The following is a 19880-nucleotide window of genomic DNA, read 5'->3' on the forward strand; positions in this document are numbered from 1 at the left end:
AATATTGGTACACATCTATGTATCTGGTAAACATCAGCTATTGCCTGCAACCTTGTGCACTTCCAGTGAGTTTACAAACTCTATACAAGAAGACTGAGACAAATTCTGCATTGGTGTATGTCTCAAGTAACACCACTGAATTCATTTAAAGTTAGTTTAATGTGGTGAATGTTAGAGCAGAATTTAGCCCAGAATACATTTTGGCATGATAAGATAATAGAATGTATGCGATGACCTTATTGCTAACTTATAGTGAGGGAGACTACTTTGTAATGAGAATGCTTTCTCCTCAGAAATTATCTTTCTCTAAAAAAAAATTGGGAGTATTAAAACTGTGAAATAATAGAAAGGGTTTAATTGGCAATTAAATAAATAAATTAATGGAGATATCCTATCTCCTAGAACTGGAAGGGACCTTGACCTTGCAATATTAGCTATTCCTGAGATTTCTTTTACAAAACCTCCAAGTTTTCCTTTCTTAAGCTTAACATTTGCAAAATGTAGGAACACCAATTGGTGAAGTGGTTTCTAATATTCATTCATATGTGAACTCAAAGAAATCAGTAAGAAGAAGGGAATCCTCCAGTGTTAGGTGACTGGGTCAGCAGATGGCAAAGGTGACCACTGTAGACAACTTTAAAATAGTTAACCTGGAAGAAGAAATCAAGATAAGAAATAGGCGCCAAATGGAACAGTCATCCAACACAATGATAAGGAAAGGATTTGGGAGTTATTTTGGGTAAAACTGAACATCTATAGCCTAAGTGCACAGCTCTAATAAATAGAGCAAACTACATGTATGTTAGGAAGGGACAGAAAGCAAAATGAATGATCTGACACCCTGAGACCATTACTGAACTGTAACTTGTTGAGTATTACCTGGAATATGGTGCACAGTACTGAGCATCATTCCACAGAAAGTATATTATTAATAAAAGGCTTGATCCTGCTCCATGCAAGTCAGTTGGAATTTTGCCATTGATTTCGATGAGAGCAGGATCAAGCCCTTAGAGAGGCTGCTGTGCTGGGCAACAAATAGAACAAATGTCCAAGTTTTTAGGCAAGGTTGAATGCATTACTGAAAAAGAGAGATTTTTGACAAAACTTAATAATTTTGAAAAAAGATTAGGTAATCATATGAGTAGTGACCAAAAGATGATTTCTTAGGTATCGAGTTTTATATTTGATACAGAAGAGTGGTTCACAAACTAGCAGATGGGCTCTAGAAAGTAGAAAACTGCGATAAACTCAGACAATTCACTACAGTTGTTGAGCAAAGAATATCAAGGCCAACAGAACACTAGATTTGAGTCTGGGAAAGTTCAAGTGTAAATTAAAGAAGGTGGGCTCAGCTAATAAAATCAGAAGACTTAGATTAAGCAGGGTCAGGTAAGGGCCAGATTGCCTTTTCCTGGTCTTAAAATAGGTTATATACCAGTTTCATATGTTAAGTTAGAGATGTGGGACGAGATCCTCAGCTGGCATAAATCAACATGGCACCATTGAAGCTTCACCGAATTATACCAGCAGATGATCTCGTTCATATAATCAATGTGTATTTTTTCATAGCGATAAATGCTGTTTCATTGGAAGGTATACAAAAGTGATAGTAACCTTCACTAATGTTCATTCACAGGTAATCAAGTGAGACTAACAAATGTATTTGGGCATAAGCTTTCGTGGGCTAAAACCCACTTCATCAAATGCATGGAGTGGAACGTACAGTAGGGAGGTATAAATATACAGCACATGAAAAGATGGGAGTTGCCTTGCCAAGTGGGGGGTCAGTGCTAATGAGCCAATTCAATTAAGTTGGACGTGGGTGTCTCAACAGTTGACAAGAAGTGGTGGAAATCACTTTTGTAGCGCTAATGAGGCCAATGTAAACAAGGTGGCCCATTTCAAACAGTTGACAAGGAGGTGTGAGTATTTAGCAAGGGGAAATTAGTTGTTATAAAAACAACAAGGAGTACTTGTGGCATCTTAGAGACTAACAAATTTATTTAGTTTTGACCTATCCACTCCCAGTCTTTATTCAGGCCTAATTTGATGGTGTCCAGTTTGCAAATTAATTCCAGTTCTGCAATTTCTCATTGGAGTCTGTTTCTGAAGTTTTTTTGTTGAAGAATTGCCACTTTTAAGTCTATTATTGAGTGACCAGAGAGATTGAAGTGTTCTCCTACTAGTTTTTGAATGTTATAATTCCTGATGTCAGATTTGTGTCCATTTATTCTTTGGCGTAGAGACTGTCCGGTTTGGCCAATGTGTATTTATACCTCCCTACTGTATGTTCCGCTCCATGCATCTGATGAAATGGGTTTTAGCCCATGAAAGCTTATGCCCAAATAAATTTGTTAGTCTCTAAGGTGCCACAAGGACTGCTCATTGTTTTTGCTGATACAGACTAACATGGCTACCATTCTGAAACATATAAATAATAATAATCCCAAATGATACAATTTCCCCAGTCCAATTTTGTTTTACATTGTTTCCTTTTATAATAGTATAAAGTGGAAAGGGTTGGTTTATCCTAAATTCCCCAATACTCTAGGGCCCAGTCCTTACTACAGCAAAAAACTGTGGAGCTTAGGACTAAGTTTAGGAGCTGTGTCTTACAGATAGTTAATGATTTCATCGGGGCAGTTTCTCTGATTAGCTTTCTCTTCAGAGTTGAAAGAAAATGTATATAAAATAGGGAATTATTGTAAAAAGGGATAAGTGACCTTACAGCACAAATTCTGGCTTTTCTGCAAGCTTCAGAGCCTCGTGCATCCCTGCAGCTGATAGTTTCCGGTTGATATTCCTATATCTGCATTGTAGTAGATTGCGATAGGTTGTCCTCAGGTCCCGATTGAAGAAGGCATATATAAAGGGGTTAATGAGAGAGTTTGCATAACCCAACCATAGAAATGTTCTTTCAACCCAAAATGGGATGCAGCTGCATGCTGTACCACAGATAAAGGGTCTGGCAGTTGAAAGGATGAAAAATGGCAACCAGCACACAGTAAAGGCCCCAACAATAATTCCCAGGGTAGTGGCAGCTTTTTGTTCTCTCTTGAAGATGGAAATGTTTTTTCTATCATGTTTAAGGAGTCGTGAAAAATTTGTACATTCTTCTGATTCCTTGTGTAGCTTTATAACTCCATTCACAGAAACCATGCCTTCATTTTCTTCTGGCCGTGGGAAACCAGCAAACTTGTGTTTAGCAGCACTCCTCTTAGCAGCCTTGTAAATCTGATAGTACATGAAAAGCATCACTGACATCGGGATATAAAATGCAACTGCAGTGGAGTAAATTGTGTAACCAAAGTCTTGACTGATTAAACAAACTTTTTCATCGTTCACATTTTGGGCCCAACCAAAAAGTGGTGGTATGGTGATAGAGGCAGAGAGGAGCCATACACACAAGATCATTTTAGCCATACATTTTCCATTCTGCCTCACAGGATATGTAAGGGGTCTTGTTATTCCAAGGTACCTAGAACAATAAGGTAGAGTTACTACATGGTTCATTGATTTATGGGTAAACTATTTCATGTGCCTGCCATAAAGAGATTGAATAAATATTTTAGATTTTATTTTACATTCTCTATTCCTGTCTTCTGCACTTTTTCAAACTTGCAGTTAATTCATGTCAACTTAATCACCTTTAGGATAGGCAGAACCTGCTTTCCTGTAGAGACAGTTATTCTCCTAGGGTAAAATCCTGTTGCCATTGAAGTCAATGGCAAAACTCCCATTCACTTCAGTGGGGCCAGGATTTCACGCCAGATGTAGAATCTTTCTAATTATGTAAAGACGGAATCATTTTTTGCTTACAAAAGTTTTTTATAAAAGATTCTGAAAGTTGGGTTTTTACTTAGCTAACGTCTGGAATTTAACCCTTGGTACATAGTCTACAATTCACCCAAAGAAGCAATTACTCTTTCACATTTTGACTTATCACTGTGCTTAGAGCAATATAAGTGATTGTACAAGAGGTATTCTATAAATAAAGTGTATAGATCCACGCCACTAAACTGGATAGGATACATTGTTTTACTCTTACCTTTGTGCTTCCAAGAGAACCAACAGACTTTGCAATTGTATTCCATGATTCGATCATTTTAGTAGTACATTATAATACATTTTATGATTACATAATTAGAAAGAAATGCCATTTCTTCAACACTCACATCAAGTGTTTATTAACTAAACAAAATAAAAATACATTACAACTTTCAATTCAACAATGCTTGAGAACAAAGGCATCTAGCTATAACTGATAAAAGTTATTACATTTAGGATTACAAAAGACTAAGAAAACAAATTACATAAGTGCTATAGAAACAATAGGGTTTGTCATAGAGTTTATGAATAAAATGCAGTCTACTGACAGGTTTCCATGTTGTAAATATTTCTTAAATGTTAGTTGTTGAACTTAGAATACAAATATTTTATTCTAAGAAACTTTTATGACTCAAGTTCCATTTGGATGGTGAGACTACTGTAAAGTGCCACACTGGTGTCCTAATTGCAAGGTAGCAAATTATGGCTAATGCTACTTCTTTAAGTAAGAATCCAGTGGCAACAATCACTCAGCAACATCACTGACGTTAAGCATCACTGGCATGACAGGAGTGTGAAAGGTAGACTTTGGTAACTGTGCCATATCCTTCACAGCCTGGACTGGCCAGTTACAGTGAGCTTCTTGTCAAATCATTCTGTACTTCTGAAGTCTGGGTCAGGAGTGGGCTGAGAATGGTTATTGTGGTTGGCTGGAATTGCACCTCCATGATAAGTGATCGCATATTGTAACATAGATAGTATAAAAGTTATAGTATTTTTGTTGTTTTCATTCTCTCTCACCTTTTGCATTAGAATATTATCTTCTGCTAAGTCTTGGAGTCCTGGAGACAAGCTGTAGCTGTCATGGAGAATTCTATTCTGTGAAATCACTGACTGGAGATTGTGCCACCGTGATGAACAGAAAGTTCCCCAGGGCATTCCAAGATGTAAAAATCAGAGTTCATACTGGAAAGGTCTGGAGTTCAATTGTCACAGGACAGAAAGTGCCTGACCGAGGAGCCTTCAAAATGTCTATTTATTAGCTGAAGCATTTTAAGGTTTGTGTTGGTACTATAAATGGGTGAGGTACAACAGCTCACACTCACAATGAAGCCAATGGGAATACTTAGTTGAGGCTAGCAGGATTTAATCCCAAAAGAGTTAAATTACTAGCATGACTGAGCATTAATTAAAAGTCACTTGTAAAGCAGTTTCACAGTTCAGGGCAACTGAACCTGTATTTCCATTCAGTGGTTCAGCAGTGGCACCCACACTCAGGCTTCCAGCTGTTGCCTTTCTTGGGTGGAGTTCTGACTAGAGCAGGGGTCAGCAACCTATGGCACACGTGCCAAAGGCGGCACGAGAGCTGATTTTCAGTGGCACTCACACTGCCCAGGTCCTGGCCGCCAGCCTTGGGGCTCTGCTGCCGGCCTGCGGTTCTGTCCGACGGCCCCCTGCCAGCTGGGGTTCCGTCTGCCGGCCCCGGGTCCCAGCCACCAGTCCGGGTGGCTCCGCTGCTGGCCTGGGGTCCCGGACGCCAGTCCGGGGCTCAGCTCCTGGCCTCGGCCTGGCGCTCTGCAGCCACCCCCAGCTGTGGCCCACTGACTCCAGCCTGGGGCAGTGAGGGGTGCAGACAGGGGCAAGAGGAGGTGCAACTCAGCACCCCCACTTTAAAAATTGTTCCAGCACCACCGGGATATTTTTAAGTCCTGATTTGCTGCTTACATCACTATCATGCCACATGGAACAGTGCACTGCGTTTGATGTTGTGCGTCCCATCTGTCGCGATTTTTTTTCCCACTGTGATTTGAGGGGTACATTTGACAAAATGTCAGCTCCTAAGAAAGCAAAGTTAGATATCTGTTCATTTCAGCCTTCTTGGACAGACATTTGGATTCATTCAAAAGAACGACTATGCTGTTTGTGCTTTCTGTTTTGAAAATGTTGTTTGTCGCACATCAAGTTTTCAAATGAAGTACAAGAAAACCTTTCTTGACGAAGCAGACAAGACTGAATCGATCAAAAAGGCAGTAGCAGAATATGAGAAGCAAAGCAATGTTTTTAAATGCTTAAGTGTAAGTAAAAATCAAGCCACAGAAGGAAGTTACAAGATTGCACAGTGCATTGCACAAAACGGAAAGCCGTTTACAGGTGGGGAATATATAAAAGAAGTTTTTCTCAGAAATTCTGAGGTTTTGTTCAATGATTTGCCAAATAAAGATACAATTGTATCTAGAATAAAAGAACTGCCTGTCTCTGCCAGAACAGTTGAGAGGCGCATAAGTGAAATGGCAGAAAACCTTAACAAAAAGCAGACAACTGCATTAAAAGACACAGCAGTGTTTAGCGTTGCAATTGATGAGAGCGTGGATATAAACGACGTTCCATGTTTGGCAGTTGTTGCAAAATATTGCTTCCGGTGAAATCCAAGAGGAACTTTGTTGCCTAAAATCCCTGCATGGCACAACAAAGGGAGAAGATAGAGTGGAAAGTTTTGTAAACCATTTTGAAGAACGAGGATTTGACATCAGAAAAATATTTTGTGACACAACAGATGGTGCTGATGCCATGGTTGGAAAACAGAAGGGATTTGTAAAGTTACTTGAACATCAAATTGGCCACCCGACAGTCAAATTTCACTGTATCATCCATCAAGAAAACCTGTGTGCTAAAATTTCTAATTTGGAGTTTAATAATGTGATGAATATAGTGGTGCAAATTGTGAATTTCCTTGTTGCTCAATCTGCTTTGACTTACAGACAGTTTCAAGCACTGCTAGAAGAGATGGACAGTCCTTATAATGACATTCACTTCACAGCAACATTTGGTGGCTAAGTTGTGGCAAGGTTTTGGTGCACTTTGTAAACTGTTTTGATGCAATCAAGGCCTTTTTGTCGGAAAAAGGACAAAACTACCCCGAACTGGATGACAAATGGCTGTGTAAGCTCATGTTTCTAACTGACATCTCCACTCAACTAAACGAACTAAACCTCTGTCTCCAGGGTGCAGGCCAAACGGTTCTGGATCTTTATGAAGCCTGGAAGACATTTGTTGTAAAACTAGCAGTTTTTTCTCAGGGTATTCGAACTTCAACTTTCCGCTACTTCCAACACATAAAAGAGCTATCGACACGTTGGAATGTCAGTGTCAATGAGATTGGAATGTACATGCAAGAACTGGAATCAGAATTTTCTGACAGATTTCAAGATTTCCAGCAATTTGGCCCAAAGCTTTCTTTTCTAATTAAACCTGAAAAGTTCAACGAAAGCGACTTGGATTTGTCTGTATTTCAGTGGATGGGTGTTGAAGATTTCGAAACGCAGCTCATTCAGTTAAAAAGCTCAGAACTGTGGGCATCAAAGTTTGGAGATCTGCACTTGAAGCTACTGAGAGAGATCATGGGGCCTCTATTCTGACCTGCTGGACGTCCCTGCCAGTAAAATTTAACTGTTTGAAGAAAATTGCGTTTACAATGCTTTCAGCATTTGGATCCACATACCTGTGTGAACAGGCATTTTCACACATGAAATCTGTTTTCTGTCCCCCTCGGAGTGGGTTAACAACTGATCACTCAGAAGCCTGTGTGCATCTTAAAGTATCCAAATACGTGCCAGACATTGGAAAACTCAGCAAGGAAAAGCAAAGGCAAAGATCACACTAAACTGATAAGGTTGCCGACCCCTGGACTAGAGTATTTCCAGGCTGGACAGTTCCCTGCCTTCACTGTCTTATTCCCAGCAGAGACAGGCTGCCCAAGCATACCTGCTTGCTTTCTCTTCCTAGATGGTTAGCAGAGTGATTGTCTACAGTTTTAAGTTCCCATACAGTTCTTTCTAGGCAGGCCTATTTTATTCTTAAACTAAAAACCATTACAGAGAAAGCATATTAAGAAGCTGCATGCATGCTAATAAGCTTGCCAGAGATTAACCCAACTCTAGCATGGGCTTTGGAAGGAGCAGCTCTTCAGTGCCCCACCCAAGGGGTTTCCTTTCTGATGACAATCTCATAACAGTTTCAGTTCAGAACAAGCATGGTCAGAACACTGTGGGTATGTCTACACTACGAAATTAGTTCGAATTTATAGAAGCCGGTTTTATTGAAACCGGTTGTATACAGCCGATTGTGTGTGTCCCCACATAAAATGCTCTAGGTGCTCTAGTCGGCGGACCGCGTCCACAGTACGAGGCTAGCGTCGACTTCCAGAGCATTGCACTATGGGTAGCTATCCCACAGCTATCCCACAGTTCCCGCAGTCTCCGCCGCCCCTTGGAATTCTGGGTTGAGATCCCAATGCCCGGATGATGCAAAAACAGTGTCGCGGGCGGTTCTGGGTACATGTCGTCAGGCCCCTCCCCCCCCGTCACAGCAACGGCAGACAATAGATTTGCGCCTTTTTACCTGGGTTACCTGTGCAGACAACATACCACGGCAAGCATGGAGCCCGCTCAGCTCAGCTGAGCTCACCGTCACCATATGTCCTCTGGGTGCCGGCAGACGTGGGACTGCATTGCTACACAGCAGCAGCTGCTAACTGCCTTTTGGTGGTAGACGGTGTAGCATGAGTGATAGCCGTGGGGCTGGCAGCCGTAGGGCTGCATTGCACCAGCCCCTTGCCCTTTGGTAGGCGATGGTATATTATGATTGGTACCCATCGTCGTCGTACTGGAGTGGCTGTCAATCATGGCCACCTGGGCAGACATGCTACTGTTTCGATGATGATGGCTACCAATCGTAATATACTATTTTCTGCCAATTGCCCAGTATTGTCTGCTAAGCACCCAGAAGAGGCCGAGGGCGATGCTGGGTGCTGGCGGACGTGGGGCTGGCAGACGTGGGGCTGCATTGCTACACAGCAGCAGCCCCTTGCCTTTTGGCAGACGATGGTATATATATATGAGGCTATCACTCATGCTGCACCGTCGGCTGTCAGCTTAAGATGTAAAAAATAGATTTGTTCTGTATTCATTTGCTTCCCCTTCCTCCGTGAAATCAACGGCCTGCTAAGCCCAGGGTTTTCAGTTTAATCTTTGGGGGGACCATTCTGTGTGACAGTTGTTTGTGTTTCTCCCTGATGCACAGCCACCTTTCTTGATTTTAATTCCCTGTTCCTGTACCTGTACGCCATGTCGTCACTCGGCCCTCCCTCCCTCCCTCCCGCCCTCCCTCCTTCTCCTGGTCCATCAGATACTACTTTCGCGCCTTTTTTCTGACCAGGCGCCATAGCTAGCACTGGGATCATGGAGCCCGCTCAGATCACCGCGGCAATTATGAGCACTATGAACACCACGCGCATTGTCCTGGAGTATATGCAGAGCCAGGACATGCCAAGGCAAAACCCGGACCACCCGAGGAGGCGATTGCAGCGCGGCGAAGAGAGTGATGAGGAAATTGACATGGACATAGACCTCTCACAAGGCACAGGCCCCAGCAATGTGGAAATCATGGTGTCACTGGGGCAGGTTCATGCCGTGGAACGCCGATTCTGGGCCCGGGAAACAAGCACAGACTGGTGGGACCGCATCGTGCTGCAGGTATGGGACGATTCCCAGTGGCTGCGAAACTTTCGCATGCGTAAGGGCACTTTCATGGAACTTTGTGACTTGCTTTCCCCTGCCCTGAAACGCCAGGATACCAAGATGAGAGCAGCCCTCACAGTTGAGAAGCGAGTGGCGATAGCCCTGTGGAAGCTTGCAACGCCAGACAGCTACCGGTCAGTCGGGAATCAATTTGGAGTGGGCAAATCTACGGTTGGGGCTGCTGTGATCCAATTTGCCAGGGCAATGAAAGACCTGGTGATATCAAGGGTAGTGACTCTGGGCAACGTGCAGTCAATAGTGGATGGTTTTGCTGAAATGGGATTCCCAAACTGTGGCGGGGCCATAGACGGAACCCATATCCCTATCTTGTCACCGGAGCACCAAGCCACCGACTACGTAAACCGCAAGGGGTACTTTTCAATGCTGCTGCAAGCCCTGGTGGATCACAAGGGACGTTTCACCAACATCAACGTGGGATGGCCGGGAAAGGTACATGATGCTCGCGTCTTCAGGAACTCTGCTCTGTTTCGAAAGCTGGAGGAAGGGACTTTCTTCCCGGACCAGAAAGTAACCGTTGGGGATGTTGAAATGCCTATTGTGATCCTTGGGGACCCAGCCTACCCCTTAATGCCATGGCTCATGAAGCCGTACACAGGCAGCCTGGACAGTAGTCAGGACCTGTTCAACTACAGGCTGAGCAAGTGCCGAATGGTGGTGGAATGTGCATTTGGACGTTTAAAAGCACGCTGGCGCAGCTTACTGACTCGCTCAGACCTCAGCGAAAAGAATATCCCCATTGTTATTGCTGCTTGCTGTGCGCTCCACAATATCTGTGAGAGTAAGGGGGAGACCTTTATGGCGGGGTGGGAGGTTGAGGCAACTCGCCTGGCCGCTGATTACGCGCAGCCAGACACCAGGGCGGTTAGAGGAGCACAGCAGGGCGCGGTGCGCATCAGAGAAGCTTTGAAAACGAGTTTTGTGACTGGCCAGGCTACTGTGTGAAACTTCTGTTTGTTTCTCCTTGATGAACCCTCCAACCCCCCTCCCCCGACCCGGTTCACTCTACTTCCCTGTAAACCAACCACCCCACCCTCCCCTCCCGTTTGCAGAGGCAATAAAGTCATTGTTTTTTCACATTCATGCATTCTTTATTAGTTCCTCACAGAAGTAGGGGGATAATTGCCAAGGTAGCCTGGGATGGGTGGGGGAGGAGGGATGGAAAAGGACACACTGCATTTTAAAACTTTAACTCTTATTGAAGGCCAGCCTTCTGATGCTTGGGCGATCATCTGGGGTGGAGTGACTGGGTGGACGGAGGCCCCCCCACCGTGTTCTTGGGCGTCTTGGTGAGGAGGCTATGGAACTTGGGGAGGAGGGCTGTTGGTTACACAGGGGCTGTAGCGGCGGTCTCTGCTCCTGCTGCCTTTCCTGCAGCTCAACCATACGCTCGAGCATATCAGTTTGATGCTCCAGCAGACGGAGCATTGACTCTTGCCGTCTGTCTGCAAGCTGACGCCACCTATCGTCTTCAGCCCGCCACTTGCTCTTTTCATCCCGCCATTCAGCCCGCCACCTCTCCTCTCGTTCATATTGGGCTTTTCTCATCTCCGACATTGACTGCCTCCACGCATTCTGCTGTGCTCTATCAGCGTGGGAGGACATCTGCAGCTCCGTGAACATATCGTCCCTCGTCCTACGTTTTCTCTTTCTAATGTTCACTTGCCTCTGCGAAGGAGAAACATTTGCAGCTGGTGGAGGAGAAGGAAGAGGTGGTTAAAAAAGACACATTTTAGAGAACAATGGGTACACTCTTTCATTACAAGGTCGCATATTTCGGCTTGCAGGCAGCCATGGTAGGCCACAGTGTTTTGGCTTTTTTAACCTTCTTAACATGCGGGAAAGGTTGCAAACAGCAGCGCATTTCCCATATCAAGGATGAATTGGGTTGTCCATTTAAAATGGGTTTTCAATGTAAAAGGAGGGGCTGCGGTTTCCCGGTTAACATGCAGCACAAACACAAGTAAACCACCCCCCCACACACACACACGATTCTCCGGGATGATCACTTCACCCCTCCCCTCCACCGCGTGGTTAACAGCGGGGAACATTTCTGTTCAGAAGAGCAGGAACGGGCGCCTCTGAATGTCCCCTTAATAAAATCACCCCATTTCAACCAGGTGACCGTGAATGATATCACTCTCCTGAGGATAACAAAGAGAGATAAGGAATGGATGTTGTCTGCATGCCAGCAAACACCGGGACCATACGCTGCCATGCTTTGTTATGCAATGATTCCAGACTACGTGCTACTGGCCTGGCGTGGTAAAGTGTCCTACCATGGCGGACGGGAAAAGGCAGCCCTCCCCAGAAACCTTTTGCAAACGCTTTGGGAGTACATAAAGGAGAGCTTTCTGGAGATGTCCCTGGAGGATTTCCGCTCCATCCCCATACACGTTAACAGACTTTTCCAGTAGATGTACTGGCCGCGATTGCCAGGGCAAATTAATCATTAAACACGCTTGCTTTTTTTGTGTAATGTTTACAAATATTTACAAAGGTACACTCACCAGAGGTCTCCTGTGTGCCCTGAGGGTCTTGGGTGAGTTCGGGGGTTACTGGTTCCAGGTCCAGGGTCACAAACATATCCTGGCTGTTGGGGAAACTGGTTTCTCCGCTTCCTTGCTGCTGTGAGCTACCTACAGTACCTCCATCCTCATCTTCCTCGTTCCCCGAACCGTCTTCCCTGTGTGTTTCTCCAGTGAGAGAGTCATAGCACACGGTTGGGATAGTGGTGGCTGCACCCCCTAGGATCGCATGCAGCTCCGCATAGTAGCGGCAAGTTTGCGGCTCTGCCCCGGACCTTCAGTTTGCTTCTCTGGCTTTGTGGTAAGCTTGCCGTAGCTCCTTAATTTTCACGCGGCACTGCTGTGTGTCCCTGTTATGGCCTCGGTCCTTCATGGCCTTGGAAATCTTTTCTAATACTTTTCCATTTCTTTTACTGCTACGGAGTTCAGCTATCACTGCTTCATCTCCCCATATGGCGAGCAGATCCCGTACCTCCCGTTTGGTCCATGCTGGAGCTCTTTTGCGATCCTGGGACTCCATCACGGTTACCTGTGCTGATGAGATCTGCGTGGTCACCTGTGCTCTCCACGCTGAGCAAACAGGAAATGAAATTCAAACCTTCGCGGGTCTTTTCCTGTCTACCTGGTCAGTGCATCTGAGTTGAGAGTGCTGTCCAGAGAGGTCACAATGAAGCACTGTGGGATAGCTCCCGGAGGCCAATAACGTCGAATTCCGTCCACACTACCCCAATTCCGACCCGCAAAGGCCGGTTTTATCGCTAATCCCCTCGTCGGAGGTGGTGTAAAGAAACCGGTTTAAAGGACCCTTTAAGTCGAAAGAAAGGGCTTCGTCGTGTGGACGTGTCGAGGCTTAATTCGATTTAACGCTGCTAAAGTCGACCTAAACCCGTAGTGTAGACCAGGCCATTTTGTCCACCCTTTATACAGTTCAGGGGTCTTTGATCTGGAGTTTCCAGGAGCAGGTAATTAGTATACAATGGGTTTTTCTTCCCCAGGGAGGACCTAGCTTCAAAAATGTGGATGCGAAGAGAGTCATTTGCATTCCCCTTGCCCCCAGGCACTTTCCTAGGAAATCCACTTCATGAGTATTATTAAAAAAAAAAAGCCCTTTGAAGTTCCTAATACCTTCCAGCGATTGTATTAATCTCTTATAGAAGATATACACATGCAATTCCACAATAACACACAGAGAACTGCATTTTAAATACAATGGATCCCAAAGGTATTAAAACTACTTCAACAAGGTTTAACTTAATTCAATAAAGTTCACTCAGGACATTACAGAATATTGTCAGGCAGACATAGCTTTACAGAAATCAACACAGGATATGGTCCTTTGAGAGTTTCGTATCTGAAGGGCATGAGCAATAGCAGCAGACACGTGTTCCTGGGATGCATAGTACTATATATGTCCAACTATTTCATACTATATATGTCCAACTTTATCATGGAAAACAATCAGGCTATGATGATGAGGGCCAAGGGTATATAGCTTGAGGGATTAAACTAAGTTTCAGTGAAAGACAAATTTGTGCATTATACATGTTGGTTTTAGGAATGCCCAGTGCTGCAATGTAACACATCCAAATGTAACCAAAAAAGTTAATGTAAGCAAATATATATCCATATGAATTAAAATGCATTAGTAAAATGTGGTGTCAGTGTAAAGCTGAGTCCCACAATGTATTCTATTAGAAATTAAAATGAACTAATTTACATAAAAACACACTGGTTTCCTTTCTACCCTATCTACTTCTGTTAAATGTAATGGGCTGGAAAAACTAAACAGGCATAAATCAAGTAGCCTTCACATCTCTTATCTGAGTGCATAAATTCCATTAACCTTGAAAATTTAGATACAACCTTAATATAACGTTAATCATTGCCACTGTATAATATGCTGGAGATTACAGAATGGTTTAACAAAAACTCATGCCTTTCTGAACTATTGTATCACTATTGAGTAGCAGAAAGTAGGTTCTCTAATACGGTCATTATTATTATTATTACCTTCCAAAAATTACTGAGTAGGAAGGAGCAGTGCCATTTAGAGAGGGCAGGGGGCACCAGCCCCCTGCCTCTCCCGGAGTTTCGTACCACAGGCTGGGAGCGACCCCTCCCCCTGCCGCTTGGTCCTCTCCCCTCACCAGCCTGGAGTTGTGCCTCCCCAATCTGAAATGGTGCTCCTGATAGGAAGCAATTGCTTTCAGATACTGTTTGGACAAAAGCAGCATCCAAGGAGTCTGTAACCTCTTGAGGCCTTGCTGACATGGAAGCAAAGAGGTTGCATTGTCCAAACTTCCTGTCGGATTATTGGTTTCTCAGAATCCTTACTATAAGGAAGAGGAAGGATGATCTTTAAGGTACTGGGCTGAGACTCAGGAGATTGGGATTCATTTTTTGGCTCTACCAAAGACATCCTATGTTATCTTGGGCAAATCTCTGAGCCTGAGTTCCAACCTGAAAAATTAGGCTAATAATATTCCCTTTTCCACACTCTTTGTCTTGTCTACTTAGCTCTTCAGGGAAGGGGCTTACAATCTGTCGCTTGTTATGCATACATGCAGTGCCAAGCACAATGAAGTTTCAACTAAACTGGGGCCTCTAAGCAATGTCTTATATATATATATAAGAACACAAAATCATAAGTATTGATCTCATACCATTATCTTAATTACTGGCCCTAGTGGGTTACATTTAAAATTAACACCCTATGCAAGCCCACTAATCACAGAGTCCCAGCAGGCATAAACCCACATTGAATTTGGCCTATTTACATACTGTTCATAGAATATCAGGGTTGGCAGGGAATTTAGGAGGTCATCTAGTCTAACCCCCTGCTCAAAGCAGGACCAATCCCCAGACAGATTTTTGCCCCAGGTCCCTAAATGGCTCCCTCAAGGATTGAACTCATAACCCTGGGTTTAGCAGGCCAATGCTCAAACCACTGAGCTATCCCACCCCCTGTTGAATATATTCACACTACTAGCAATGGAACCTATCAAATAAACGGTATTCTCTTTCTTTTCCAAAATCGATAAGGGCTGTTGAGGTACATAGAAAAGTGAGACAGACTGGAATTGACAGCAAGCCTGCAGGGTGGCTACGAAAACAAATAATCCCAGTAATTTATTATGATGTAACAGCCCCCAAAAGTGTGATGGGGACTAGAATCTGTAGTGAACTAGACCCTACAATGTGGCACCAGACTTTAAAAAAGACAGCTCCCTTCTCCACAGGCCTGCCGACAGCAATTCTGGGCCCCAGGGCAGAATAGTCAATGGGCCCCCACGCACACACAAGCTGCCGTCGCGGTCCACCTGACATTTGGGCGGTGCTGCACCTGTGCTGGCTGGTGCCCAGAGAGCTGTCGGCTGTGCTGCTGGTGCCCAGAGAGCTGCCGGCATGGCCAGGGCTTCCACATGCCCGCCCGGTAGGGTTGCCAACTGTCTAATCGCGCAAACCCAAAGACCCTTGCCCTTTCCCCTGCCACATCCCTTTCCTGAGATCATGCCCATGTCCTGCCCCTTCTCCGAGGCCCCGCCCCCTGCTCACTCCATCCCCCCTCCCTCCGTTGCTCACTCTCCCCGACCCTCACTCACTTTCACCAGGCTGGGGCAGGGGGGTTGGGGTGCGGGTTCTGGGAGGGAGTTTGGGTGTGGGAGGGGTGTGGGCTCTGGGAAGGAGTTTGGGTGCTGGAGGGGTGCAGACTCTTGGAGGGAGATTGTGTGCGGGAGGGGGTGTGGGGTTGGGCTCTAGGAGGGAGTTTGGGTGTAGGACGGGGTGTGGGGTTGGGCTCTAGGAGGAAGTTTGGGTGTAGGACGGGGTGCGGGGTTGGGCTCTAGGAGGAAGTTTGGGTGCTGGGTGCGGGCTCTGGGCTAGAGCAGGGGGTTCGGGTGCAGGAGGAGGTGTGGGGTCAGGTTCTAGGAGGGAGTTTGGGTGTAGGACGGGGTGCAGTGTTGGGCTCTAGGAGGGAGTTTGGGTGCTGGGTGTGGGTTCTAGGCTGGGGCAGGGGGTTGGGGTGCAGGAGGGGACCAGGGGGTCGGTGCTTACCTTGGGTGGCTCCCAAAAGTGACCAGCACACCCCTCTGGCAGCAGCTTCTAGGCGTGGGTCCCAGGGGGTCTCTGCGGACTGCTGCCCACAGGCACCGCCCCTGCAGCTCCCATTGGCCCCAGTTCCTGGCCAATGGGATTTGCGGAGTAGGTGCTTGGGGTGGGGGTAGCGCACGGAGACCGCCTGCATCCCTCCCAGGGGCCGCAGGGACATTAGCCACTTCTGGAATCCGGATTCAAGTGGAGTGAGGTTGGGCAGGAAGCCTGCCTTAGCCCTACTGCATTGCCAGCGGCAGCCGGGGGCCCCCAGACCCTTTTAAATCACCTAGGCCCCTGGGCAACTGCCCTCTTTGCCCCTGCCCTGTTGGCAGGCCTGCTTCTCCATGAGGAGAAGAGTGATAGTCACACTTGTAGAAGCTGGCTGCTCTAGATAAGTTCCCTAGGCGCTTGACCTAGAGATTTAAATACCACATAATGTTAAGCCACAATACCAGCAGCAGTAGAAGAATGTACCATCTGACTCTGATTCTTTACAGCAATATTATAAACATTCATTGTTTCTTCCATTTATGGATGTTTTCTCCTAAAAATAAATGACAAACTTGGAACTGACAGTAAAACTGTTTCACATGTTATTGCTTTCAGCAAATATAACTAGTGAACTTGAACATTCGGTCACCACTTTTCACATTTACCCATTAATAAACATCAGGTCTCTACTGAATAACAATAATAGAGAAGATACTTACAAAGAAAAGAGACCTTACTCAATACTATTAGTAAAACTCCAGCTCAGTTTGACCTAATATTCTTTCGTAATATTTACCGTATTGTTAAGGATATTTATTTTCACTGTGGGTTACAGTTCTTGGGGAACATTATTTTTTACATTTTGGCTTTTTTGATATACCATTGATACACTACAATGACTATAGAAAATGGTCTATATCCAACAATGCTAATATATTCCCTGTGCTTTCATATTAACTACAAATCACACAACCACCTCACTTACTACAGTGTGTTAAACTATACAGAAAGCTACAGCAAGTGCTTTGGGCTATAACATGCACAGAGAAAGCAGCATGATCTAGAGGATAGGGCACTGGACAGGCACTCCCAAAAGCAGAGTTCTGGACCTGACCCAGGATGTAAACTTGGGCAAGTCACTTTACTTCTCTGTGCCTCTTTTTCCCCTCCCACCCTTTGTTGCTTTTTGTCTATTTACATTGCAAGTTGTTTGGGCCAAGGACTGTCTCTCTCACTATGTGCTTGTTCAGCAACTAGTGCAACAGGGCCTTGATCTCAATTGGGGTCTCTAGGTGCTTCTATAATACAAATAATAAACTATGTAGTATTTATGGTCAGTATGGAGATCTTTGAGTCCTTGAAACCATAAAATGGTGCGGAGGCTATTTCATCTACAGCAGTACAGGAGTGAGTGCCTGTAGACACCCATCTATCACAGATGTGGCAGGCTTTTCAGAACTTTCTCACTACATCTCTCTGAATATCCCTGCATTTGTGCTTGAAGCATATGACAGTTCCATGTGTGTAACAGAAGCCGTTGACTCAACATCCAACCACAGTTGTCAAGGCTTTTCTTTCATGAGGATGAATGGATGAGTATGGAGTAAAAATGGAAAAACTGCAGAAGACAAATACTACTTGGAATCCACACATTTTGTTTAGTTACTACTTAAATCTTGAATAGGGTTTGGCTTGCCATCAGGGCCAGCCCACAACATTTTGGCACCTGAGGCGGGGAGCTCAAATGACGCCCCCATGTCCCCTCGCTTGGGCCAAAACTTTGAAAGGTCTCAATTCTGAGACCTTTTTTTTTTTTTACTCCTCTCATGTTACTGCTCTGCTACCTACTCCAATAAAGGAAAACTAACAACTTAAAATGCCTTGTTCAAAAATTTTAAGTAACACTTAACTTTCAAATGCCTGAACAGCAAATGTTACTTTTCTTGTCTGCATAGTAAACACTGGCATTTTTATCTGTTTGAATAATCAAAGTGGTGCTTTCCGTGCCTTCTTGGTTGCAAAGAAGGCACGGAAGGTCCACAGTCTGGACCAGCTCATGCTCTATTGAGATGGTTGCAAGGCCGACCAGCCTCTCCTGTGTCATTGTGGAGCGTAGATGTGTTTTTATTAACTTCAGGTTGGAGAAGCTGCGTTCTCCACTGGCAACTGTTACAGGAAGTGTTAGAAGTATGCGCAGAGCAACAAAAGCATTTGGAAAGAGGGTGGTCATCTTATTTGTGCACATATATTCCAGAACAGTCTTTGGAGTTGATCCTGCTGAAATGTATCTTGAAAGGGCTTTCAGTTCATCACCTAAATCACTCGCGTCAATATCGCGCATGTCATCATGTGTCAAAACTGTCTCTAGTGTCCTGCATTGCTGGTGTAGGTCTTCTTCAAGTATAGCAAGGAGTTTTGGAATATCATACAACATCCCAAATGTACTGCTGTGTTCCTCAAGCTGCATGAAACATTCTTCAACTGACTGTATTGCACAATCTAGCACCTGGTTAAAGAATTCAACTTTGAATTGTTGTTTGGGGTCTCTTATGGGATTATCCTGTGCCTTGTAATCAAAATATCTTCTTAGATGACGCTTGTATTCTTGAATGGGTGGGAAAATAGCTTCAGTGTGAAGTTCCTCTGCCAACTTCTGTGCACTCTTCAGAACATTTTGAAATCCCTCATCTGACCAATAAGACTGTAGGTATGACTTTGCTTTGCCCAGTTGTTCCATTGCTCCAGATATATCAAGGTCAACACCTTGGAGTCTCTTGCTTACAACATTTACTTCAAACACTAAGCCGCACAGAAATTTGAAGTTATGTATGTTTCTGGTGATTCCATTTTCCTCTGCCACTGTTCTCCCATGAACAGTTCCTGTCAAAGCACTATCCTCCATAATGGCAACTATGGCATCATCTATCTTCCCAATTTGGTGTTTGATAGGCTTTATCGCCTCCACTCAACTTTCTCATCATGTGGCACTCAGTGGTTTCAGTGTCAGAGAGGATGTTCCCAGATGTTGCTTCAAAATTTGCCATCAATGAGCTGATGCAGAGAAAAATACATAGATGCTTTGAATTACATTAAAAAATTCAACAGCCTCACTAGAAGCTGATGCTGCATCACTGACCACGAAGTTCAAGGAATGAGAACTGCATGGGACAAAAAAAGCTCTAGGGTTTAACTCTCACATCCGTGTCTGCACTCCTCTGTTCTTTCCTCTCATGTTGCACCATTATCGTTGCCCTGACCTCTCAAGTCAGCTATCACAATTCCCATATCTTCCAGCTTTTTAAGAAGCACATTTGTCATATCAGCTCCTGTAGTATCATCAATGTCAATAAATTCTAGACAATGCTTTCTGACAGTCACCACTGCAGGTTCTATTGTTGTTACAAAACACACCGTTAAAGTCATTTGTTCTGTATGGCTGTCAGGTGTGCAGTCCAGAATAACAGAGTAATATTTTGCTGACTTCAGATCTGCCACAATCTTCTGTTTGACTTTTGTTGCCAGTAACTATATGATCTCATTTTGAATTGTTTTTCCAAGGTAGTGGTGTATGTACATTTCTTGGGTGGTGACTCTTCTTAGATGCTCCTGGAGTACAGCATCAAACTCA

General features: G+C 44.6%; 1 protein-coding gene across 4 annotated transcripts in view; it reads right to left on the reverse strand.

The window, feature by feature from the left end:
- HTR7 (5-hydroxytryptamine receptor 7) overlaps positions 1 to 19880 on the reverse strand; it is a 60514-nt gene that overhangs the window by 12237 nt on the left and 28397 nt on the right. For all 4 annotated transcript variants that reach the window (XM_065552055.1, XM_065552057.1, XM_065552056.1 and 1 more), the window contains exon 2: positions 2729 to 3478. In XM_065552055.1, the coding sequence (XP_065408127.1) occupies positions 2729 to 3478 (750 nt within the window). The remainder of the gene's footprint in view (positions 1 to 2728; positions 3479 to 19880) is intronic.

Source organism: Chrysemys picta, chromosome 7, assembly GCF_011386835.1.
Source record: "Chrysemys picta bellii isolate R12L10 chromosome 7, ASM1138683v2, whole genome shotgun sequence".
Lineage (NCBI taxonomy): Eukaryota > Metazoa > Chordata > Testudines > Emydidae > Chrysemys > Chrysemys picta.